Raw genomic sequence first — 27,592 nt, 5'->3', positions numbered from 1 at the left:
CATTTCTTTTGATGGCTGCATAGTATTCCATTGTGTATATATACCACATCTTCTTTATCCATTCGTCTGTTGATGGACATCTAGGTTCTTTCCATAGTTTGGCTATTGTAGACATTGCTGCTATTAACATTCGGGTGCACGTACCCCTTCGGATCACTACGTTTGTATCTTTAGGGTAAATACCCAGCAGTGCAATTGCTGGGTCATAGGGTAGTTCTATTTTCAACATTTTGAGGAACCTCCATGCTGTTTTCCAGAGTGGTTGCACCATCTTGCATTCCCACCAACAGTGTAGGAGGGTTCCCCTTTCTCCGCATCCTCGCCAGCATCTGTCATTTCCTGACTTGTTAATTTTAGCCATTCTGACTGGTGTGAGGTGATATCTCATTGTGGTTTTGATTTGTATTTCCCTGATGCCGAGTGATATGGAGCACTTTTTCATGGGTCTGTTGGCCATCTGGATGTCTTCTTTGCAGAAATGTCTGTTCATGTCTTCTGCCCATTTCTTGATTGGATTATTTGTTCTTTGGGTGTTGAATAGAAGTGGTGATAATGGACATCCCTGCCGTGTTCCTGACCTTAGTGGAAAAGCTTTCAGTTTTTCTCCATTGAGAATGATAGTTGAGGTGGGTTTTTCATAGATGGCTTTGATAATATTGAGGTATGTGCCCTCTATCCCTATACTTTGAAGAGTTTTAATCAGGAAGGGATGCTGCACTTTGTCAAACGCTTTTTCAGCATCTATTGAGCGTATCCTATGGTTCTTGTTCTTTCTTTTATTAATGTGTTGTATCACATTGATTGATTTGCAGATGTTGAACCAACCTTGCAGCCCTGGAATAAATCCCACTTGGTCGTGGTGAATAATCCTTTTAATGTACTGTTGGGTCCTATTGGCTAGTATTTTGGTGAGAATTTTTGCATCTGTGTTCATCAAGGATATTGGTCTGTAGTTCTCTTTTTTGATGGAATCCTTGTCTGGTTTTGGGATCAAGGTGATGCTGGCCTCACAAAATGAGTTTGGAAGTTTTCCTTCCATTTCTATTTTTGGGAACAGTTTCAGGAGAATAGGAATTAGTTCTTCTTTAAGTGTTTGGTAGAGTTCCCCTGGGAAGCCGTCTGGCCCTGGGCTTTTGTTTGTTTGGAGATTTTTGATGACTGTTTCAATCTCCTTATTGGTTATGGGTCTGTTCAGGTATTCTGTTTCTTCCTGGTTCAGTTGTGGTAGTTTATATGTCTCTAGGAATGCATCCATTTCTTCCAGATTGTCAAATTTGTTGGCGTAGAGTTGCTCATAGTATGTTCTTATAATTGTCTGTATTTCTTTGGTGTTAGTTGTGATCTCTCCTCTTTCATTCATGATTTTATTGATTTGGGTCCTTTCTCTTTTCTTTTTGATAAGTCTGGCCAGGGGTTTATCAATCTTATGAATTCTTTCAAAGAACCAGCTCCTAGTTTCGTTGATTTGTTCTATTGTTTTTTTGGTTTCTATTTCATTGATTTCTGCTCTGATCTTTATGATTTCTCTTCTCCTGCTGGGTTTAGGGTTTCTTTCTTGTTCTTTCTCCAGCTCCTTTAGGTGTAGGGTTAGGTTGTGTACCTGAGACCTTTCTTGTTTCTTGAGAAAGGCTTGTACCGCTATATATTTTCCTCTCAGGACTGCCTTTGTTGTGTCCCACAGATTTTGAACCGTTGTGTTTTCATTATCATTTGTTTCCATGAATTTTTTCAATTCTTCTTTAATTTCCTGGTTGACCCATTCATTCTTTAGAAGGATGCTGTTTAGTCTCCATGTATTTGGGTTCTTTCCAAATTTCCTCTTGTGATTGAGTTCTAGCTTCAGAGCATTGTGGTCTGAAAATATGCAGGGAATGATCCCAATCTTTTGATACTGTTTGAGACCTGATTTGTGACCCAGGAAGTGATATATTCTGGAGAATGTTCCATGTGCACTAGAGAAGAATGTGTATTCTGTTGCTTTGGGATGAAATGTTCTGAATATATCTGTGATGTCCATCTGGTCCAGTGTGTCATTTAAGGCCTTTATTTCCTTGTTGATCTTTTGCTTGGATGATCTGTCCATTTCAGTGAGGGGAGTGTTAAAGTCCCCTACTATTATTGTATTATTGTCGATGTGTTTCTTTGATTTTGTTATTATTTGGTTTATATAGTTGGCTGCTCCCCCGTTAGGGGCATAGATTTTTAAAATTCTTAGATCTTCTTGTTGGATCTTTGTTAGATCTTTGAGTATGATATAGTGTCCATCCTCATCTCTTATTATAGTCTTTGGCTTAAAATCTAATTGATCTGATATAAGGATTGCCACTCCTGCTTTCTTCTGATGTCCATTAGCACAGTAAATTCTTTTCCACCCCCTCACTTTAAATCCAGAGGTGTCTTCGGGTTTAAGATGAGTTTCTTGTAGGCAACATATAGATGGGTTTTGTTTTTTTATCCATTCTGATACCCTGTGTCTTTTGATTGGGGCATTTAGCCCATTAACATTCAGGGTAAGTATTGAGAGATATGAATTTAGTGCCATTGTATTGCCTGTAAGGTGACTGTTATTGTATATTGTCTCTGTTCCTTTCTGATCTACTGCTTTTAGGTTCCCTCTTTGCTTAGAGGACCCCTTTCAATATTCCCTGTAGATCTGGTTTGGTATTTGCAAATTCTTTCAGTTTTTGTTTGTCCTGGAAGCTTTTAATCTCTCCTTCTATTTTCAATGATAGCCTACCTGGATATAGTATTCTTGGCTGCATGTTTTTCTCGTTTAGTACTCTGAATATATCATGCCAGTTCTTTCTGGCCTGCCAGGTCTCTGTGGATAAGTCTGCTGCCAATCTAATATTTTTACCATTGTACGTTACAGACTTCTTTTCCCGGGCTGCTTTCAGGATCTTCTCTTTGTCACTAAGACTTGTAAATTTTACTATTAGGTGACGGGGTGTGGACCTATTCTTATTGATTTTGAGGGGGGTTCTCTGAACCTCCTGGATTTTGATGCTTGTTCCCTTTGCCATATTGGGGAAATTCTCTCCAATAATTCTTTCCAATATACCTTCTGCTCCCCTCTCTGTTTCCTCTTCTTCTGGAATCCCAAATATTCTAATGTTGTTTCATCTTATGGTGTCACTTATCTCTCGAATTCTGCCCTCGTGGTCCAGTAGCTGTTTGTCCCTCTTTTGCTCAGCTTCTTTATTCTCTGTCATTTGGTCTTCTATATCGCTAATTCTTTCTTCTGCCTCATTTATCCTAGCAGTGAGAGCCTCCATTTTTGATTGCACCTCATTAATAGCTTTTTTGATTTCAACTTGGTTAGATTTTAGTTCTTTTATTTCTCCAGAAAGGGCTTTTATATCTCCCGAGAGGGTTTCTCTAATATCTTCCATGCCTTTTTCGAGCCCGGCTAGAACCTTGAGAATCGTCATTCTGAACTCTAGATCTGACATATTACCAATGTCTGTATTGATTAGGTCCCTAGCCTTCGGTACTGCCTTTTTTTTTGTGGTGAATTTTTCTGCCTTGTCATTTTGTCCAGATAAGAGTATATGAAGGAGCAAGTAAAATACTAAAAGAGTGGCAAAGACCCCAGGAAAATATGCTTTAACCAAATCAGAAGAGATCCCAAATCGTGAGGGGGGAGATAGGGGATAAAAAGAGGTTCAGAAGGAAAAAAAAAAAGAAAGAAAGAAACAGTTAAAAAAAGAAAATGTATAAGGAATAAAGATAAAAAAGAAAAGAATATATATATATATAAATATATTAGATAAACTAGTTAAAAACATTAAAAAAGAAAAGGGTAAAAGTTAAAAAAAATTTAGCAGAAGAAGAGAGAAAAAAAACAATTGAAAAAAAAAAATTAAATTAACTGCAAGGCTAAAGAATCATGGGGAGAAAGCCATGAGTTCCGTGCTTTGCTTTCTCCTTCTCTGGAAGGAGGAGAAATACCTCAATACCTCTCCTAGGTATTGAAACTGCACTCCTTGGTAGGTGAACTTGTTCCTGGCTGGATTTCTTGTTGATCTTCTGGGGGAGGGGCCTGTTGTAGTGATTCTCAAGTGTCTTTGCCCCAGGCGGAATTGTACCGCCCTTACCAGGGGCCGGGCTGAGTAATCCACTCGGGTTTGCTTTCGGGAGCTTTTGTTCCCTGAGCATTTTCCATAGAGTTCCAGAGGACGGGAATGAAGATGGCGGCCTCCAGGTCTCTAGGCCAGAGGAGCTGAGAGCTCGGGGCCACACTCCTCAGTGTGCCCTCAGAGAACAGCGCCCATTTACTCCCGTCTGCCTGGCCTCCAGCAGCGCTCTGAGCTGACCGAGCCTGCGACTGGTTCAAGGTAACCCTGAGCTGTGAGTTCACTCCTCGGCTCTGTCTCTGTAGCCGGCTTCCCCATTCTAATATTTGTAAGCTCTGCGACACTCAGACACCCCCGATCCTTCTGTGACCCTGCGGGACCTGAGGCCACGCTGACCCCGCGTGGGCTTCACCTCGGTTTAGCCTCTGGATCGATGTCCCTCAGGGGAACAGACTTTTAAAAGTCCTGATTTTGTGCTCCATTGCTCCGCCGCTTGCCGGGAGCCGGCCCCTCCCCCCGCAGTCTATCTTCCCGTCGCTTTGGTTTCACTTCTCCGCCAGTCCTACCTTTCAGAAAGTGGTTGATTTTCTGTTTCTAGAATTGCTGTTCTTCTTCTCTTCAATCTCCCATTGAATTTGTAGGTGTTTGCAATGTTTAGGTAAGCTATCTAGCTGATCTCCTCCTACCTGAAGTAGTCTCAGCCTGCTACTTCTCCTCCATCTTGACTCCTCCCGCATTCTATAGTTTTTGATGTAAAAACTATTTTGTCTGATGTAGCCGTATCTACTCTCTTTTGATTACCATTTTCATGTAATATCTTTTTATAGAATTTCATTTTCCGCCTATCTGTGACCTTAAAGCTAACATAAGCCTCTTTTAGGCAGCATGTAGGGTTTTTCTTTCTTTAAATATCTATTTAGCCACTATGTGTATTTTAATTGGAGAGTTTAATTCACTTACATTTAAAGTAATTATTGATAGCTAAAGACTTTCTATTGCCATTTTTTTTTATTTTGCAGTTCCTTTGTTTCTTCCTTTCTTCTTATCTTCCTTTGTAATTTGATGATTTGTTTTTATTTTTTGTAGTAGTATGCTCTGATTCCTGTATCTTTATCTTTTGTGTATCCACTAAAGGATTATTATTTTTTTTAAAGATTTATTTATTTACTTGAGAAAGAAGGAGGGCATGAGCAGGGGGAGGAGCAGAGGAAGAGAGGGAGAGAATCCTCAAGCAGACTCTCTGCTGAACCTGGAGTCTGACACAGGCCTCGATCCTATGACCCTGAGATCATATCTTGACCTGAAATCAAAAATCGGATACCTAACTGATTGAGCAACCCAGGCACCCCAGCATAATTTTTTGGTTGCCATTAGGCTTAATGGCCTAATTAAACACATTTTATAGTAATAGCAGTTTATTTTAACCTGATAACAACTTAACTTTGGTTGCATACAAAAACCATATACTTTTAAAAGAAGATTATTTATTGGAGAGAGAGTATGGGGGTAGGGTCAGAAGGAGATAATCTCCCTCTTGAGCGCAGAGCCTAATGCAGGCTCAATCCCATGATTCTGAGATCATGACTTGGGCTAAAGTCAAGAGTCGGATGCTTAACCAATTGAGCCATCCAGGCTCTCCCAAAATCATGTGCTTTTATCCCTCCTCACATTTTTTTTTTTTATTCTTATTACAACTTACATCTTTTTATGCTGTGTTCCTTAGTAAAGTTTTGTAGCTTTAGTTATTTTTAATAATTTTTAACTGTTTTACTATAGTTGTAAGTGATTTATCCACCATCATTACAATGTTAGAGTATTCTGAATTGATATATTTGTCCTTTTTTAACGATTTTATTTATTTATTTATTTATTTGACAGAAAGAGAGAGAGAGAGAGTGACAGTGAGAGAGAGAATACAAACAAGCAGGGGGAGTGGGAGAGGGAGAAGCAGGCTTCCCACTGATCAGGAAGTCCAATGTGGGGCTCAATCCCAGGACCCTGGGATCATGACCTGAGCCAAAGGCAGATGCTTAACGACTGAGCCACCCAGGTGCCCTGGTACATTTGTCTTTACTAGTGAGTTTTACACTTCCATTTGTTTTCATGTTGCTAGTTCGTATCCTTTGTTTCAATTTGAACTCTCTTTAGCATCTCTTGTAATGTGGGCCTTGTGGTGATATACCTCAGCTTTTCTTTGGAAAATTTCTTTATCTCTTCTTCTGAAGAACATCTTTGCCAGTTATGGTATTCTTGGTTGCCACCTTTTTCTTACAGTCTTTTGAATATATCATTTCACTTTCTCCTGACCATCAAGATTTCTACTGAGAAGTGTGATGATAATTTTATGGGGGCTACCTTGTATTAGATAAGTTGATTTTCTCTTGCTGCTTTCAATATTCTTTTTTGTCTTTGACTTTTGACAATTTGATTATAATGTATCTCTGTGAAGATCTTTTTATGTTTAACCTGTTTGGGATTCTTTGCGCTTTATGGATCTGGGTGTTTATTTCCTTCCCCAGTTTGTGAAAATTTTTTGGTCATTATATTTTTATTTTATTTTATTTATTTATTTTTTAAATATTGTATTTATTTATTTGACAGAGAGACACAGCGAGAGAGGGAACACAAGCAGGGGGAGTGAGAGAGGGAGAAGCAGGCTTCCCACCAAGCCGGGAGCCTGATGCGGGGCTCGATCCCAGAATCCTGGGATCATGACCTGAGCCGAAGGCAGACGCTTAACGACTGAGCCACCCAGGTGCCCCTGGTCATTATATTTTTAAATAAGATTTCAGAAACTTTCTCTTTTTCTTTTCCTTCTGGGATTCCCATGATGTGTATATTGATTTTTTTGGGATGCTGTTCCAAAGAGCTCTAAGCTTTCTTAACTCATTTTAATAATTTTTTTCTTTTTGGGGCGCCTGGGTGGCTCAGTGGGTTAAGCCGCTGCCTTCGGCTCAGGTCATGATCTCAGAGTCCTGGGATCGAGCCCAGCATCGGGCTCTCTGCTCGGCAGGGAGCCTGCTTCCTCCTCTCTCTCTGCCTGCCTCTCTGCCTACTTGTGATCTCTCTGTCAAATAAATAAATAAAATCTTAAAAAAAAAAATAATAAAATAATTTTTTCTTTTTGTTCCTCTGACTAGGTAATTTCAAAGGATTTGTCCTGGAGTTCATTGATCCTTTCTTTTGCACACTCAACTCTGTTCTTGATCCCTTTAGTGGATTTACAATACAATCATTGTATTCTTTAGCCCCTGGACTTCTGTTAGGTTATTTTTTATGATTTCTCTCTCTTTGTTAAACTTACCATTTTGTTCATGTATTGTTTTCCTGACTTCATTGAATTGTCCACTTGTATTCTCTCCTGATGAGCTTTTAAAGATGATTATTTTGAATTATTTTTCAGGCAATTAGTAAATCACCATTTCTTTAGGATCAGCTACTGGACCTTGATTTTGTTCTTTTGGTGAGATCATATTTCTTTGGTTCTTTGGTTCTCATGTTGCTTGAAACCTTGCATGCTGTCTTCACATTTGAAGCAGTCACTTCCTCTTTACTGACTGGCTTTAAGAGAGAAAGATCTTCACCAGTCAACCAGGCTGGAGATAATGGGGTCTCTCAGACTCTATCTGTATGGGAACTTGCTTTATTTTTTTATTATTCCCTTGTGGGAGAAGTCTTAGACTGTGTTCCTTAGCTTGATCCTGCAAAGCCAGGCCAGGTGCTGACATCCTCCTGTTTATCTTCCCAATGTCATTGCCCTGAGGTGTTCAAGGTTATGCATCTCTTCCTAATCCAGCAGATCCAGCTGGATGCTGGTAGGTGTGTGGCTTTCTGTGGGAGTTCCCATGCCTTGTCTGCAGGAGAGCTTAGGGTATTGGCTACTGGAGGGAGGGGTTGCATGGAATGCTGGCGGTACATGTTGGCTAGTTGTGGGATCTCTAGGTGGTGGTCCCACTGGGTTTGTGGGCAGAATTCTTACTAGAATCCACACTCCAGTTAGTAGGATCTGCCACTTGTTGAAATCCATGCATGAGTTGCTCTGAGCTCTTGTCCTTTTTCTCTGCTCTTACCAATTCCTAGATTATTCAGTTTTCCCAGTTCTTTCAATATTCTGGGTATGGGGGCGCCTGGGTGGCTCAGTGGGTTAAAGCCTCTGCCTTCGGCTCGGGTCATGATCTCAGGGTCCTGGGATCGAGCCCCGCATCGGGCTCTCTGCTCCGCGGGGAGCCTTCTTCCTCCTCTCTCTCTGCCTGCCTCTCTGCCTACTTGTGATTTCTCTCTGTCAAATAAATAAAATCTTAAAAAAAAAAAAAATTCTGGGTATGGAAATATGGATATGGGTCTCTTAGACACCCTCTTCAGAAGGCTGGGGAAGCTTAGGGCTCACTTTGCTCTCATTTTTTCCAGTGTGATAAATTATAAGTGAGGGCAGTATCTGTAGGCCCTGTGCTGTCTTACCTTGACATGAGTAAAGTGAAAGTAGTGGGTTTTTGTTTTGTTTTTGTTTGTTTTTAATCCTTTTCAGTACTTTTATTTTTTGGTTCTTTGATCCACTGGGGTGCCAGAACCAATCAGCTGTACACTGAGGTATTCTAGTTTGTGGGTCATTGTTAAATCAGTTAAATCAGTTTCTATAGAGATGTATGGTAGGGAGCCTTATTTAGGAGAGATAATTTTTTACTTCATAGGTCTCAAATATCCATTCCAGTTTATACAACATTCAAGTTATCTAAAAAACCCTTACCTTTTTATCGACTTAATGACAAGGTTAGTGAAAATTTTTATAGGATGTAAATAGGAGGACAGTAGTTTTAGGAAGAATGAAGAGTCCTGCATGTGGGTATCAGATGTCAGAGCACAGGCATTGGTTCAAGTTTAGATAAGATCACAGAATTTGGTTTTAAAGGTCAAGGAAATAAAAATCCAAGGTAAGATAGTTTAAGGAATTGTCCTATAGGGCAGGAACTAGAGTGAGCTTAATCCTATAAGAAAGACTATTTTCTGTCATGAAATCATAGTCAGAACATCTAAAATTACATTTCTTCTAGCAATACTTATAGGTAAACTTTTGAAATTTAATCAGATTTACCTATCATTATAAGCAGGAGACATGCTAACTGCTCCTAAGACATCTTTTAATGGCATTTGAGCAAGTAATTGATAATATCACATTGGAGGGACATTTTCAAAAAGGTTTTAATTGATTTAATAATTGTTATGAAACACTGGAATAGAATGTTTGTATGACATTGGTGAGCCAAAGAAGGACATGATAAAATGGGGAATGAAATAAGGAGGTAGATTTATATGTAAGTGACCCCTTGATGGATGGCCAAGCTTATGGTAGAGTTATTATCTAGTCAAGAAGTTTATGCACTGGATAAAGAAAATGTTGAATTTGGTATTTGTAAAAATAATTTCCTTTCTATTTTTTTCATTTTTTTGTCCATCTAAAAGAGAAAAATGGAGAGATTAAGTAGCACAGGAGAAAAATAGGAAGGAAATAGAATCATAAAAGGAAGAATTCTGCTGAAAATTTTTTGGACATTTAATTTTATAAAAGATCTAGTTGTCTTTTATATTATATGTGAACATTACACAGGACTAATTTTTCTTTTTTTCTAAATGTTTAGAAATGTTTCTTTCTGTAATGATTTTCTTTTCCTAGCTTGACATAGAATTTTAGTTTTAAAAATTTTATCCTACTTTTGATCCCCAAAGATTTATCATAATATAATAGGACAATGATCAGTATAAGATACATACATACACACAATATACATACACCTCTGTGTATGTGTGTTTACATATCACTGTGTGTATTTTTGTTTGTATATGTATGCTCACATATGCACTCATTTTGAAAATTATTACATGATTTTATTTTATGCTAAGAGTTCTTCAAAGAGCTTTAATTTGATACTAATTTTTTCCCCAATTATCACATTATGCTTAAATCTTGGAAAGTCTTCCTCTCTTAATATATTTTAATAAAAGAACCCTTGGAGCCACATAACCTCCATCTTTTCATCATAGGCTACTGATTATCTTGACTTATATTGCCTGAAGACTTATATCTGATGGAAACATTAAAAATACCATGTCAGGTTCCAAATAGTAGGAAATAGCTGGCAGTTATAATAGATCAAATAGAAGATAGAATTTTACTTTCTAAATAAATAATTAAATTCAGAATTCTCTTTGATAAGTTAGTGTTGAGGCTAATTAGAATATATGATTTACAATGAGGCATAATGAAAATAATAATGAATTAGGTATTTACAACCTGGATACTCATCTGAAATCACTGTTTATTTGCTCAGTGACCTTGGGCAAGAGAGCCTCAGCTTGACTCATCACCAACTGAAATATATATTTAATATCTTTACTGCCCAGGTCTTTTTAATGTTGTTAAGATGAAATGATATATGTGAAAATATTATGTAAACAATGAAGTTCTATATTAAGGTGACTATTATAAATTATAGTTGATATGTGCCATGGACTCTGTTAAGCATTCATGTAATTCTTACAACAGTTTTATGGGACAAGCAACATTTTAATATTCCGATTTTACAGATCAGGAAGGTGAGTTCCATAGTGTCTAAGATATTTGATTGAGTTCACACTATCTATGATTGGGAAAGGCAAGATTTGGATACTGGTTTGTTTGACACTAGACTTGATGCTCATAATTGCACAATTTTTATCTCTCATTTGAATAATAATTCCTATATAGGATAATGCATGGAAATGAATTCTCTCTCTTTTTAAAATCTCTTCTGAATTCTAAATGTGAAAACGAAATAATATTTATTTTTCCTAAAAGCAGAATTTAATGGAGTTCTAATTATTGAAATGTATTCTTCCTTTAGAATTTAATTGTCTTGGATCCACTCACAGTGACTGAGGAAGAAATTAGACCATCTCTAGAGAAACGTCTTGAAGCCATTATCAGTGGGGCTGCACTATTGGCTGACTCTTCATGCACTAGAGATTTCCATCGGGAACGGATTATTGCAGAATGCAATGCCATTCGCCAGGCTCTCCAGGACCTGCTTTCAGAGTACATGAACAATGTAGGTAACTTGTTTTCCCCCAACCCCATTCACTGGTTATATGCTGAGGGTCTCTCTGTGTACAAATGTGATAAATTACAAATGAATACTTGATTTTACATAGGCTGGCTTTCTGAGTGGGTTCTACTCACAAAGTACAGCATTGATATAGGAATTTCTAGGGATGAGATCCAACAATATATAATTGTTTTGTTTGAGGCAGTATCTAAATATTAGTTGAAGGAGGGAGTCAAAATTGGAGAAAAGAAATTGGAGTTGGACATCAATTTAAAGGATAAAAGGAAGATGAAGAAAAGGGCAGGTTGTTCAGGATTTCGTTGGTGAATAAGAAAATCAGAATTTAGATAGTATTAGATAAAGTCAATGTTGAAGGAATCAGGGGTTATTTTTGAAGGTGTAAAGAATTCATATAGTTTGTAACTATAGCTCCTAACCTTTTCACACGTGACATAACGTCTTAATTTTTTTGCAATTTTAGCGATCTCTTAGGAATATGAGAAATGCTATCTAAATTTAGACACATGTGAAAATATTTGTTTCAAGGTGCTCTTGGTTTCATTTCATAAATCTTCATATATGACATTAATTTCATATATACATATTTATCCATCTATAGAGTATGCCAATTCTTAAACATTCAAATCTTGCTGTTTTCAAAATGAGGAAAAAGCCTTGACGACATTGTCAAGCATATATTGATCAAAAAGAATTCTTAAATAATAGAGCTAAACAAAATGAAGGATTTATAATATGTATATAATTAATATATAATAATATATATTTATAAAATATTTTGTTCATCTGTCTTACAAATGGAATAATTAAAGAATTATGAAGGTACATTTTGAAAATTATTAGTTACAAATCATATGACTTTTGGGGCATGAAGTTGAAGATTTAGGATTGTTCAGTATAAGTAATTTATGTGAATAATTGAAATGTGCTAAAATTAGTTAATGAATTTTAAGGCTCCTTCTGCACATTTGATGTATCTCCATACTCTTAATATTTGATGACTTTGGCTCCTGACCAAAAATCTCTTGCCTGTCAAGAAATCAAAGTTGTAAGGCAGATTTTGTTAACAAGAAGAACATGTTAGTAACATCATGTCCTGCTTCTGAAGCTAGAATAGTTCCATTTTTAGCACATGATATATTTTTTTATTTCCAGTATTTTTTAAATTTTTTATGGAAAATTATGACAAAGTGTAAGAAATAGAAAATTATATAAGGCAAGCCTGAACCCAGAGAGCACATAATATATTTTTAGTTAAAGACTTTTTAAGGGAATTCATCACTTATAAGAAACTCAGAAGATAATATTGTATTGGATTTCCTTCTCCCATGTTCTTTAAACTATTAAAATTATTATTCTCATATTTGTAGGTAAAATACAAATTAAAATACAAAATAAAAATTAAATATGTTTATTTTATCTTTAATTATAAAATTATAGATAAATTCCCTTTATCAGACATAGATAAAGTTGTTTTATTCCTTTAGATACAAAAGCAAACAGATACCCAAAAACAGTCACCCACGTTAGATAGTCAGGAATGGCTATGTAATTGTGGCGCTTGATGCCAAATGAAAATGCAAATATTCTTCAAAAGCGGGGGTAAAACTCTTTTTTCCTTTTTCACAGTCTTGTTTGACCCAAGAAAGGTGATTTTTATTTGCTATTTAGTGTTAGGTTCTCTAGTACATAGGGCTAATTGTGGGAACATGCAGATCCTTTCAGGTGTCTGTGGCTCTTCTCCATGACTGTGACGCATTTTGCCTTGTTCCAAGGCCATCACCAGAAGTGGCAGCAATTGTTTGGTGGGGGAGCAGGTGGCTAAGGACCTGTGCCTGGAAGGCAGAGCTAAATGTGAGTCTAAGACATATGCTTCATCGCTGCATCAGACTTCACTAATATAACCAAATTCAAAGATAAATTTCTTAAAAATTTTGAGACTGTGATAGCTGAGCATTAAAGGCCAACCATCAGGTTTCTTTCTGAGTATGGGCACCTATGTACAGTCACATGCCCTGAAGCTGGTCCTGTACATCATAAATGCATATCAAGTAAGCGATTTTATGGTTCTCTTCAACTTTGGATTTAAAACTATTTGAGTTAAAAACTATTCATACCAAAGGTAAAGTGATGGGAGCATTCTGCCCTGGGTGCAATCATTAAGACCTTGCATAATATCTCGATATTTAAATAATAGTAAGACTAACTGAAAGTTGGTCTGCTTTTTATTTTCACCATGCTCTAGCAGTTCTAAATGTTAAGTGATAAAATATTTTTCTCAAAACTCTTTTGTTCTTCTAAGTTCTAAACAATTACGTTGGTTATAAGTGATGTTTAATAGTATGTATGTATGATTCAAATTGCACATTTTATGATTATACTTTAATAACCATTATATTCCTTATGCATTTAAACAGCAGATTCAAAGTAAACAATGATGACACAGTGATTGTAAAGACAAAGAACTATGAAATAGAGTCACTTCAATTCTGTTGTTTTATATCATATGGAATTTTATTTAAATTTAAAAAGCATGACAATGAAACAGTGTGAATTTCCATGGGTAATATTTGTGTTAAATAAATGCAAATTTTATGCATGTGAACTTCATATGTGAAATTTTTTTTTATTTGTGAAATATTTTATTGAATTTGAGTACTAACTTCAAAATTTGTTTTCCTTTAAGATTTGTCAATTGCTTTAAAGTTAAAGAACAAGTCAGGAAAATAATGATTATTACTGAAAAGTAATTTTGTCATACAGAGAAGAGAGGTGTTTAAATATCTACTCCAAGTATAAAATATGCTAAGTGAGGCACTAAAAGTACTTAGGTATTTTTCTGTGTTTTACTGTTCTTTTTCTTAATAAGGATTTACTCATACTCAGTTTCAAGGCCCATTTGTCAAGTAAGCAAAACTTACTTATGTTACTAATATCCTGATAGTTATGTTGGTTTTAAAGCAAGGTAAGTTCTGTATTAGAAGAGTGAAGTGGAAAGAAACTTTTTTATTTATAATATGCAAATAATTAAGATCAGAGGCAAGTAGCTTTTTAAAATCATGTCCAGATAATTATCTTAATTCATTTTTTTTCCAAGGGTAGACTCAATTAGGAATTTAAATGCTTTTCAGTTATTTAATTGATTAGATTGCACTACTCTTCATACTTGATAGAGGTTGTTTTCTTCTTCTTTCCTCCTTTGCCCATGTTTCCTCTTCTCCTCTTCTGGCAAAGGAGAGTAAACACCCCAGAAATACCTCTCGATTATGGCACTTCGTCATTTTTAGCTCTCATTCCTGTTGGAATTCCTATGTTTACTCGTCTGCCATCTCTGCTGGACAGGAGCTCTAAGAGAGTGAGGATTATCTCTCTTGCTCTTTAAACAGAGACTTTCAGGTAGCAGGAGCTCAGTAGTTATTATTTGGATACAAGTAAATTGAGTTTAATACTTGCTTCTTTTCAGTTTTTTAAATTAAAATGACAATGTGTCTAAAGCAATTAATTTGTATTTATTTATTATATTAAATGATTACCATGGAGAAAACATGGGGAAGATTAATGTTAAGAACAGATACACAGAAAAGGAAGAAGTGAGAAAGCTGTTCTTTGGGTGATCTTAGTGTATTTGTATATTCCTTTCTCTTAGGATATAATATGAAATACTTCTTGAGGAAGGCTTTTTTTTTTTTTTTTTCAGGGAATTAAAGAATTACAGTGTGTGGGTAATGTCCGGTGATCTGCCCTAATGTTGGTGTAGAGGTCAGAGCAGGAGGAGCTAAATTTATGCAGTGGTAGTCCACATGATCAGAAATCCATGTATATGTACATTATATTAACATTATAAGTACAGCTCATTAATAATAAAAAATGAATTTTTAGTATTATGAGAAAGCACTGCAAAGGCAGTTTAATAGCTCTTTTTTCATATTAAAATACAGTATTTTAGGCCTTATACTAGTATCTTGACCTAGACAATGAATATTGGAATTAAAAATCAGGAACCAATCTGGAAAAACAGTGGGGTATATTTTCAGAACAGATTCCCGAGTTTTATTCCAGGGTTATTTCACAAATGATGCTTCTTTATACCTTTCATTAGCTTTAATGAAAAGGAGTGTACTTTCCTGGTATTAGCTGAACTCAAACCTTTCTCAGAATTTGCTCAAAGGTTTTAGGATAGCTGATGTACTTCAATCTTCAACTTCCAGTTTAAAGAATGCAATGTTTCATTTGGTGGGCTTGGTTTACTTTTCAGATTAGTTTTGAGCTTTTGTAATTGGGCTGTTGACGATTGTTGAGACACAATAAAGATAACTGTGAAAACTTAAGACAAGATTAACACTTATAAACTGTGGATGTTTTATATGAATGTGACTTCAAGGCTTCAAATTTTGTAAGCCTGTTGAGTACAGAGAAGTTCAGCTGTGGGAAATGAACATAGTTTATGTTTTCTCAGGTTTAGTCCACATGACCAGTTTAAGTCTAAATTACTTTCTTAAACAGATCAGTAAGTCTTGATCATTTTTTTTGACTCAAACTCTGTTTAGTGTCTTGTGACATTGGTAAGAAATTAGTAGGAAATGAAACCCGATGGATCCATTACAGATAAAACAGACCACTACTTACCACTCTAATGATTATATGTATTTGTTGTAATATTTTCCATATATTTATGGAAATATTTTCCATATATACATAGGAATAATTATTTTATATCCATAGCTCAATAGTCAGCACAAATCTCACTGGGATAAAAAAAGGAAGTGTTAGCAATGCTGCATTCTTTTTAAAAATTTTTTTAATTTTTTTATTAACATATAATGTATTATTAGTCCCAGGGGTACAGGTCTTTGAATCACCAGGTTTACACACTTCACAGCACTCACCATAGCACATACCTTCTCCAATGTCCATAACCCCACCACCCTCTCCCTACCCCCCTCCCCCCAGCAATCCTCAGTTTGTTTTGTGAGAATAAGAGTCTCTTATGGTTTGTCTCCCTCCAAATCCCATCTTGTTTCATAATTCTTTTCCTATCCCCAAGCCCCCCACATTGCATCTCAACTTCCTTATATCAGGGAGATCATATGATAATTGTCTTTCTTTGATTGACTTATTTCGCTAAGTATAATACCCTCTAGTTCCATCCATGTTGTTGCAAATGGCAAGATTTCATTTCTTTTGATGGTTGCATAGTATTCCATTGCATATATATACCACATCTTCTTTATCCATTCTTCTGTTGATGGACATCTAAGTTCTTTCCATAGTTTGGCTATTGCAGACATTGCTGCTATAAACATCCGGATGCATTTGCATTTCTGCAAAGAAGACATCCAGATGGCCAACAGACACATGAAAAAGTGCTCCCTATCACTAGGCATCAGGGAAATACAAATTAAAACCACAATGAGATACCACCTCGCACCAGTCAGAATGGCTAAAATTAACAAGTCAGGAAATGACAGATGCTGGCAAGGATGCAGAGAAAGGGGAACCCTCCTACATTGTTGGTGGGAATGCAAGCTGGTGCAACCACTCTGGAAAACAGCATGGAGGTTGCTTAAAAAGTTGAGAATAGAGCTACCCTACGACCCAGTAATTGCACTACTGGGTATTTACCCTAAAGATACAAATGTACTGCAATGCTGCATTCTTTTCTGAAGTCCATTTCTTTGCCTTTTCCAGATTCTAGAGGCTGTCCACATTCCTTGGCTCATAGCCTCTTTCTCCGTCTTCACACCCAGCATTGTCATATTTCTCTGACTCTGTTTCTGTCCCCACATCTCTTTCTCTGACCCCAGCCAGGAAATGTTTTCTACTTTTTAGGATTCATGTGATTAGATAGGGCCTGCCCAGATTATCCAGGATAATCATGCCATCTCATGGCTTTTAGCCTTATTTACATCAGCAAAGTTCCTTTTGCCATTTAAGGTAACATGCTCACAGGTCCTGGGAATAAGGGTGTGAGTATTTCTGGGAGCCCCATGACATACACTAATATCAGTCTTCCTTAGTCTCTTCTGTGGAAACGTCATTGCTCCTTATATTTTGAATCTATTATAGTAGTTAGTATCCCTTATTTACTTTAGGCTTTATGCAGTCAAATCACATGTCTGTTTTATTTACTATTTTATCTCAAGCCCCAGGCACAATACGTGGCATTACAAAAAGTTAGATTATATTTTTGAATGAAAAAATGAAATGAAATTATTGCATACTGTATATGCCATATACTGGAGAAAGAGCTTCTCTGACATTAAATGAAATGAGTTCCAAGTATCTACTAGATTTATGTGGTGGACTGCCTGTTATAAAATGTCTTATTTTGCAAAGTATAGGTCTTTTCTAAAAATCAGTGTGAATATTCAGAAGCATAATTTTCTCATCACATTCTCTTCATTTCGATGCACATCCAGATATATTCCAAAATAAGATTTTTACTAATTAAAAATATACTCCAGAGAATATTCAGAATCAGATAAAGTTTAACTTTTGTTTTTTAAAACTTAGAAGTATATTTTTCTAAGGTATTTATGTTGTTTTTCTTATACCTCCAGTGTTGGTTAGACCTAGTCCATCTTCTCTGATGTATAGTGTATGTAAGGGATTCTTCATGTGGTTAGGGCAGAACAATAAAGCTGTCTAAAGAAGGAAGGGTTTTTATTGGGAAATCTGGTTTTTTTTTTTTTAAATCGTGGTCTTTCTATAATTAGTGAAAACAAATTTGGAGGTGGGTAGCCATCATACTTCAGTTCTAAGAATTAGTAGGTATAGATATTTCTCCAGGGGTCGGTTGAAATCATGTTGATAATGTCAAGTTTGGATGTGTTGCTGGACAGGATCTTCATGTGATGTAAGATTATTGGTAAAAGTAACACTCAGATTGATACTTTACTATAAAGGGTATTAGAGAGTTTAGTGAGTGACAGTTAAAGTAAACGAGTCAGGTCTGTCTCTTTGCGGGGAACAATTTGCATTTCCAGACTTCTTACTTGCCCAATATTTTCTTCTTTTGGTGTCTTATGTGAAAGTGCCTTGTTGGTTCTTATTATGTACTTGTTGAATGAGTAAATTATCAAATGGATTGGCTTTTGTTATTTGGAGACCTTTTTCATTTGTTAAGTTCTGGATTTAATCTATTCCCTCTCCTGGGGAATTATAAAGATTCATTAAGGCCAATAAAGAGATGTTAAAGGGTTTTTCTTCATTAAAAGTCCTCTACCTCTTTTCTGAAATCCATTTTAGAAATGATTTTAGCCTTGGGTTCCTGGGTAGCTCAGTTGATTAGCAACTGCCTTCAGCTCAGGTCATTATCCTGGAGTCCTGGGATAGAGTCCCACATTGGGATCCCCCTGCTCTGTGCGGAGTCTGCTTCTCCCTCTCCCTCTGCCTGCCACTCCCCCTGCTTGTGCTCTTCCTCTCTCTGTGTCAAATAAATAAATAAAATCTTTAAAAAAAGAGAAATGATGTCTTCCTTATTTGTCATGATGATAAGATAAAGCAGTTAGGATGATGTATATGCAATGAATCTTTGAATACTAGAAATGAGTTAGGATTCAAATTCTAAAAATGTAAAGGCAGCTTCCAAATCTCATCCCTCTCCCCTCCCTTCCCCTCCCCTCCCCTCCCCTCCCCTCCTCTCTTCCCTTCTCTTCTCTCCTCTCTCCTCTCTTCTTTTTTTTCTCCCTCCTACCCTCTCTCCCTTCCTCCCTTCCTTCCCTCCTTCCTTCCTTCCCTCCTTCCGTCCTTCCATTCTTTCACAAAACTGGCTTTTCCAACACAGAGAAGAAGGCAAATATTTAGACAAAATGTGAAGATGGTGGAATTTATCCCAGATGAAAGAACAAGATAAGGCTAAGCCAGAGATCTAAGTGAAACAGATATAAATAGCATGACTGATGGAGAACTTAAAGCAACAATCGTAATGATATGCGCTGGATTGGAGAAAAGAATAAAAGACATCAACCAGCAAGATCCCTAACACAGATATGAAAGAATTATAAAAAAATTAATCAGAGATGAAAAGTGCAATAAACAAGATTAGAAACACACTTGATGCAATGAACAGTAGGCTAGAAGAAAAAGAGGAATGAATTAATGACTTAGAAGACAAAGTAATGAAAAGCAAGGAAGCTGAGCAAAAGAGAGAAAGAGAGAATTACGCAACACAAGACTAGACTTGGACAACTCAATGACTCCCTCAAACAGAATAACATTCACATTATAGGGGTCCCAGAAGAAAGAGAAGAGGGGGCAAAAAATTCATTTGATGAAATAATAACTGAAAACTTTCCTAATCTGGGGAAGGAAACAGACACTTAGATCCAGGAGGCACAGAGGACTCCCATCAAAATAAAAAGTATCAGGCCAACACCAAGATATATTGTAACTAAATTTGCAAATATACTGATAAAGAAAAAAGTCTTAAAGCAGAAAACCAAAAGAAGTCATTAACTTACAATGGAAAAACGCATATGAGGTGCTGGAGATTTTTCAGCAGAAACTTGGCAAGCTGAAGAGAATGGCATGGTATATTCAAAGTGCTGAATGGGTAACATCCACAGTCAAGAATATTCTATCCGTCAAGGCTATCATTCAAAATAGAAAGAAAGATAAAGAGTTTCCTAAACAAAACTAAAGCATCATGATTACTAGCCCTGCAAGAAATATTAAAGGGGACCCTTTGAGTGGAATGGAGAGACCAAAATTAACAGTATAAAGGCAGGAAACACAAAAGGAGTAAAAATTTTCTGTAAAAATCAGTCAAGGAACTCACACAAGAAAGGGTATAATGTATGATAACATACACCTAAAACATGGGGAGAAGAGGAGGAAATAATTGGTTCAAACTTGAATGACCATCAACTTAATATAGACCGCTATTTACAGAAGTTATATGCAAGCCTAGTGGTAATCATATATCAAAATCACTGGGCACCCTGGATGGCTCAGTTGGTTAAATGGCTGCCTTCAGCTTGGGTCATGATTTTGGAATCCTGGGATTAAGCCCTGCCTTGGGCTTCTTGCACAGCAGGGAGTCTACTTCTCCCTCTGTCCCCGCCCCTGCTCATGCTCTCTCTCTCTCTCTCCCACTTTCAGGGGAAAAAGAAAAAACAAAAACAACAATAACAAAACACAGAAAACCTACTGAGAAACATGGAAATAATAAAGAAAAAGAAATCTAAACATATCACTAAAGAAAACTAGCAAAAATTGAAAAAAAAATCAAGAAGGATCAGAGAAAATCTCCAGGAACAACAATGAAACAATTAGTAAAATCTCAATAAATACATATCTATCAATAGTTACTTTGAATGTAAATGGACTAAATGCTTCTATCAAAAGACACAGTGTGTAGGAATGGATAAAAAACAAGACCCATTTATATGCTGTATACAAGAGACTCATTTTAGATCTAAAGACACTTGCAGATTGAAAGTGAGGGAATGGAGAAGCATTTATCATGCAAATGAAAAGAAAACCAGGGCAGCAATACTTAAAATATTGGACAAAATAGGCTTTAAAACAAAGAGTGTAGGGGCGCCTGGGTGGCTCAGTTGTTAAGTGTCTGCCTTCAGCTCAGGTCATGATCCCAGGGTCCTGGGGTCAAGTCCCATATCAGGCTTCCTGCTCCATGGGAAGCCTGCTTCTCCCTCTCCCACTCCCTCTCCTGTGTTCCTTCTGTTGCTGTGTCTCTCTCTGTCAAATAAATAAATAAAATCTTAAAAAAAAAAAAAGACTGTAACAAGATAAAGAAGGGCACTATGTAATAATATAGGAGACAATCCAACAAGAAGCTATAACAATTATAAATGTTTATGCACCAAACATGGGAGCACCCAAATATATAAAATATAAAAAAAAAAAACACACACACACACACACAAAGGGATTTATTGCTAATAACACAGTAATGACAGGGGACTTTAACACCCCACTCATATCCAGGGACAAATCATCTCAACAGAAAATCAACAAGAAAACAATAGCTTTGAATGACACTTTGGACCAGATGGACTTAACAGATATATTCAGAACATTCCATCCTAAAACAGCAGAATACAGATCATTTTCAAGTGCACATGGGTCATTCTCCAGAATAGATCATATATTATGTAAGAAAATATGCCTCAACAAATAAAAAATGATTGAAGTCATCCCATGCTCCTTTTCTGACCACATGCTATGAAATTAGAAATCAACCACAAGAAAAAAATCTAGAAAGACCAAAAAATATGTGGAAGTTAAACAACATTCTACTAAACAATGAATGGGTCAAACAGGAAATCAAAGAAGAAATTAAAAAATACATGGAAACAAATGGGATGAAAACACAATCATCCAAAACTTTTGGCATGCAGCATTAGTGGTTTTAGGAGGGAAATATATAGAATAAGTCCTAACTCAAGAAACAATAAAAATCTAAAACAAACTAAGCTTAAGCCTAAAGGAGCCAGAAAAAGGACAACAAATGAAGCCTAAAGCCAGTAGAAGGAAGGAAATCATAAAGATTAGGACAGAAATATGATCTAGAAACTAAAAATACCCAATAGAACCAATCAGTAAAAGCAGGAACTGGTTCTTTGAAAAAGCAGTAAAATTGATAAACTTCTAGCCAGACTTATCAAAAAGAGAAAGGACCTAAATAAATAGAATCACGAATGACAGAGGAGAAATAACAACCAACAGCACAGAAATACAAACAATTATAAGAGAACATTATAAAAAACTGTATGCCAACAAACTGGATTGCCTGGCAGAAATGGATAAATTCCTAGAAACATATAAATGATCAAAACTGAAATGGTAAGAAATAGAAAACTTGAACAAACTGATTACCAGGAGAGAAATTGAATTGGTAATCAAAAAACAAATGAAAGTTCAGACCAGATGGCTTCACAGGGAAATTGTACCAAACATTTAAAGAAGAGATAATACCAACTCTCTGCAGACTATTCCAAAAAAATAGAAGAGGAAGGAAGACTTCCAAATTCATTCTGAGGCCAGCATTACCCTGATCCCAAAGTAAGATAAAGAGAACTAAAAAAGAGAACTACAGGCCAATATATCTGATGAACATAGATGCAGAAATTCTCAGTAAAATGCTGACAAACTGAATCCAACAAAACTTTAAAAAAATCATTCAACATGATCTACTGGGATTGTTCCTGGGTTGCAAAGATGGTTCAATAGTCACAAGTCAACCAATGTGATACATTACATCACTAAAATAAAGAAAAAGAACCATATGATCATTTCAATAGATGCAGAAAAATCATTTGACAAAGTACAACATCTATTCATGATAAAAGTCCTCAACAAAGTAGGTTTATAGAGAACATATCTCAACATAATGAAGGCCATATCTGAAAAACCAACAGCTAACATCATCCTTAATGGGGAAAAATTGACAAATCTCCCCATAAGATCAGGAACAAGACAGGGGTATCTACTCTCACGACTTTTATTGAACATAGTACTAGAAAGTTCTAACCAGAGCAATTAGACAATAACAACAAAAAAATAAAAGACATCTGAGTTGGGAAGGAAGAAGTAAAACTTTCTCTGTTTACAGATTAGAAAGTCTTTAAACCAATACCATTAGAATTGATAAATGAATTTGGTAAGATCATAGGATACAAAATCAATGTGCAGAAATCTGTTGCATTTCCATATACCAATAATGAGGCAGCAGAAAGAGAAATTAAGGAATGAATTCCATTTAAAATTGCATCAAATCCAATAAAATACTTAGGCATAAAGCTAACCAAAGAGGTAAAAGTCCTATGCTCTGTAAACTATAGAACACTGATGATAGAAATTAAAGATGAAACAAAAAAATGGAAAGACACTCCTTGCTCATGGATTAGAAGAGAAAATACTGTTAAAATGCCTAAAATACCCAAAGCAAACTGCATGTTTAAGGCAATCCCTATCAAAATTACACCAGCTAGAACAAATAATCCTAAAATTTTTATGGAACCACAAAAGACCCAAAATATCCAAAGAAACCTTAATTAAAAAGGCAAAGCTGGGGAGAGGAGTCAAGATGGCGGCAGTAGCAGGCTGAGACTACTTCAGGTAGCAGGAGATCAGCTAGATAGCTTATCTAAAGATTGCAAACACCTACAAATCCAACAGGAGATCGAAGAGAAGAAGAACAGCAACTCTAGAAACAGAAAATCAACCACTTTCTAAAAGGTAGGACTGGCGGAGAAGTGAATCCAAAACGACGGGAAGATAGACCGCGGGGGGAGGGGCCGGCTCCCCGCGGGCGGCGGAGCAACGGAGCACAAAATCAGGACATTTAAAAGTCTGTTCCCCGGAGGGACGTCGCTCCAGAGGCTTAACCGGGGTGAAGCCCATGCAGGGTCAGTGTGGCCTCAGGTCCCACAGGGTCACAGAAGGATCGGGGGTGTCTGAGTGTCGCAGAGCTTACAGGTATTAGAATGGGGAAGCCGGCTACAGAGACAGAGCCGAGGAGTGAGCTCTAAGCTCAGGGTTACCTTGAGCCGGTCGCAGGCTCGGTCAGCTCGGATCGCGGCTGGAGGCCAGGGTGACGGGAGTAATTGGGCGCTGTTCTCTGGGGGCGCACTGAGGAGTGGGGCCCCGGGCTCTCGGGTCCTCCAGGCCGGAGACCGGGAGGCCTCCATCTTCATTCCTGCCCTCCGGAACTCTACGGAAAGCGCTCAAGGAACAAAAGCTCCCGAAAGCAAACCGGAGCGGATTACTCAGCCCGGACCCAGGTAAGGGCGGTGCAACTCCACCTGCGGCAGAGATACTTGAGAATCACTACAACAGGCCCCTCCCCCAGAAGATCAACAAGAAACCCAGCCAGGACCAAGTTCACCTACCAAGGAGTGCAGTTTCAATACCAAGGAGAGCAGCGGAATTCCAGAGGAAGAGAAAGCAAAGCACGGAACTCATGGCTTTCTCCCCATGATTCTTTAGCCTTGCAGTTAACTTAATTTTTTTTTCTTTTTCAATTTTATTTTCTCTTCTTCTGCTAAATTATTTTAACTTTTACCCTTTTCTTTTTTAACGTTTTTTAACTAGTTTATCTAATATATATATATATATATATATACATATATATATACATATATTTCCTTTTTATATTTTTTCTTTATTGGTTTTCTTTTTTTAATTGTTTCTTTTTTTTCTTTTTCTTTTTTTTCCTGAACCCCTTTTTATCCCCTTTCTCCCCCCTCACGATTTGGGATCTCTTCTGATTTGGCTAAAGCATATTTTCCTGGGGTTGTTGCCACCCTTTTAGTATTTTACTTGCTCCTTCATATACTCTTATCTGGACAAAATGAAAAGGCAGAAAAATTCACCACAAAAAAAAGAGCAAGAGGCAGTACCAAAGGCTAGGGACCTAATCAATACAAACATTGGTAATATATCAGATCTAGAGTTCAGAATGACGATTCTCAAGGTTCTAGCCGGGCTCGAAAAAGGCATGGAAGATATTAGAGAAACCCTCTCGGGAGATATAAAAGCCCTTTCTGGAGAAATAAAAGAACTAAAATCTAACCAAGTTGAAATCAAAAAAGCTATTAATGAGGTGCAATAAAAAATGGAGGCTCTCACTGCTAGGATAAATGAGGCAGAAGAAAGAATTAGCGATATAGAAGACCAAATGACAGAGAATAAAGAAGCTGAGCAAAAGAGGGACAAACAGCTACTGGACCACGAGGGCAGAATTCGAGAGATAAGTGACACCATAAGATGAAACAACATTAGAATATTTGGGATTCCAGAAGAAGAGGAAACAGAGAGGGGAGCAGAAGGTATATTGGAAAGAATTATTGGAGAGAATTTCCCCAATATGGCAAAGGGAACAAGCATCAAAATCCAGGAGGTTCAGAGAACCCCCCTCAAAATCAATAAGAATAGGTCCACACCCCGTCACCTAATAGTAAAATTTACAAGTCTTAGTGACAAAGAGAAGATCCTGAAAGCAGCCCGGGAAAAGAAGTCTGTAACGTACAATGGTAAAAATATTAGATTGGCAGCAGACTTATCCACAGAGACCTGGCAGGCCAGAAAGAACTGGCATGATATATTCAGAGTACTAAACGAGAAAAACATGCAGCCAAGAATACTATATCCAGGTAGGCTATCATTGAAAATAGAAGGAGAGATTAAAAGCTTCCAGGACAAACAAAAACTGAAAGAATTTGCAAATACCAAACCAGATCTACAGGGAATATTGAAAGGGGTCCTCTAAGCAAAGAGGGAACCTAAAAGCAGTAGATCAGAAAGGAACAGAGACAATATACAATAACAGTCACCTTACAGGCAATACAATGGCACTAAATTCATATCTCTCAATACTTACCCTGAATGTTAATGGGCTAAATGCCCCAATCAAAAGACACAGGGTATCAGAATGGATAAAAAAACAAAACCCATCTATATGTTGCCTACAAGAAACTCATCTTAAACCCGAAGACACCTCTGGATTTAAAGTGAGGGGGTGGAAAAGAATTTACTGTGCTAATGGACATCAGAAGAAAGCAGGAGTGGCAATCCTTATATCAGATCAATTAGATTTTAAGCCAAAGACTATAATAAGAGATGAGGATGGACACTATATCATACTCAAAGATCTAACAAAGATCCAACAAGAAGATCTAAGAATTTTAAAAATCTATGCCCCTAACGGGGGAGCAGCCAACTATATAAACCAAATAATAACAAAATCAAAGAAACACATCGACAATAATACAATAATAGTAGGGGACTTTAACACTCCCCTCACTGAAATGGACAGATCATCCAAGCAAAAGATCAACAAGGAAAAAAAGGCCTTAAATGACACACTGGACCAGATGGACATCACAGATATATTCAGAACATTTCATCCCAAAGCAACAGAATACACATTCTTCTCTAGTGCACATGGAACATTCTCCAGAATATATCACTTCCTGGGTCACAAATCAGGTCTCAAACAGTATCAAAAGATTGGGATCATTCCCTGCATATTTTCAGACCACAATGCTCTGAAGCTAGAACTCAATCACAAGAGGAAATTTGGAAAGAACCCAAACACATGGAGACTAAACAGCATCCTTCTAAAGAATGAATGGGTCAACCAGGAAATTAAAGAAGAATTGAAAAAATTCATGGAAACAAATGATAATGAAAACACAGCAGTTCAGAATCTGTGGAACACAACAAAGGCAGTCCTGAGAGGAAAATATATAGCGGTACAAGCCTTTCTCAAGAAACAAGAAAGGTCTCAGGTACACAACCTAACCCTACACCTAAAGGAGCTGGAGAAAGAACAAGAAAGAAACCCTAAACCCAGCAGGAGAAGAGAAATCATAAAGATCAGAGCAGAAATCAATGAAATAGAAACCAAAAAAACAATAGAACAAATCAACGAAACTAGGAGCTGGTTCTTTGAAAGAATTCATAAGATTGATAAACCCCTGGCCAGACTTATCAAAAAGAAAAGAGAAAGGACCCAAATCAATAAAATCATGAATGAAAGAGGAGAGATCACAACTAACACCAAAGAAATACAGACAATTATAAGAACATACTATGAGCAACTCTACGCCAACAAATTTGACAATCTGGAAGAAATGGATGCATTCCTAGAGACATATAAACTACCACAACTGAACCAGGAAGAAACAGAATACCTGAACAGACCCATAACCAATAAGGAGATTGAAACAGTCATCAAAAATCTCCAAACAAACAAAAGCCCAGGGCCAGACGGCTTCCCAGGGGAACTCTACCAAACACTTAAAGAAGAACTAATTCCTATTCTCCTGAAACTGTTCCCAAAAATAGAAATGGAAGGAAAACTTCCAAACTCATTTTGTGAGGCCAGCATCACCTTGATCCCAAAACCAGACAAGGATTCCATCAAAAAAGAGAACTACAGACCAATATCCTTGATGAACACAGATGCAAAAATTCTCACCAAAATACTAGCCAATAGGACCCAACAGTACATTAAAAGGATTATTCACCACGACCAAGTGGGATTTATTCCAGGGCTGCAAGGTTGGTTCAACATCTGCAAATCAATCAATGTGATACAACACATTAATAAAAGAAAGAACAAGAACCATAGGATACGCTCAATAGATGCTGAAAAAGCGTTTGACAAAGTGCAGCATCCCTTCCTGATTAAAACTCTTCAAAGTATAGGGATAGAGGGCACATACCTCAATATTATCAAAGCCATCTATGAAAAACCCACCTCAACTATCATTCTCAATGGAGAAAAACTGAAAGCTTTTCCGCTAAGGTCAGGAACACGGCAGGGATGTCCATTATCACCACTTCTATTCAACACCCAAAGAACAAATAATCCAATCAAGAAATGGGCAGAAGACATGAACAGACATTTCTGCAAAGAAGACATCCAGATGGCCAACAGACCCATGAAAA

The 27,592-nt window shown here is 36.9% G+C and overlaps 1 protein-coding gene across 1 annotated transcript in view; it reads left to right on the top strand.

Moving 5' to 3' along the window:
- The window catches only part of LOC111144805 (catenin alpha 3), a 1,765,227-nt gene that overhangs the window by 458,781 nt on the left and 1,278,854 nt on the right, over positions 1-27,592 (top strand). Inside the window, exon 7 of the mRNA XM_022499291.1 lies at positions 10,952-11,155. Coding sequence (XP_022354999.1) covers positions 10,952-11,155 — 204 coding nt within the window. The remainder of the gene's footprint in view (positions 1-10,951; positions 11,156-27,592) is intronic.

This window comes from Enhydra lutris, unplaced genomic scaffold (assembly GCF_002288905.1).
Source record: "Enhydra lutris kenyoni isolate GAN:26980312 unplaced genomic scaffold, ASM228890v2 scaffoldscaffold12, whole genome shotgun sequence".
In the NCBI taxonomy this organism is placed as follows: Eukaryota; Metazoa; Chordata; class Mammalia; order Carnivora; family Mustelidae; genus Enhydra; species Enhydra lutris.
The sequence above is the reverse complement of the archived record's forward strand: the minus strand, read 5'-3'. Positions and strand labels throughout refer to the sequence as shown.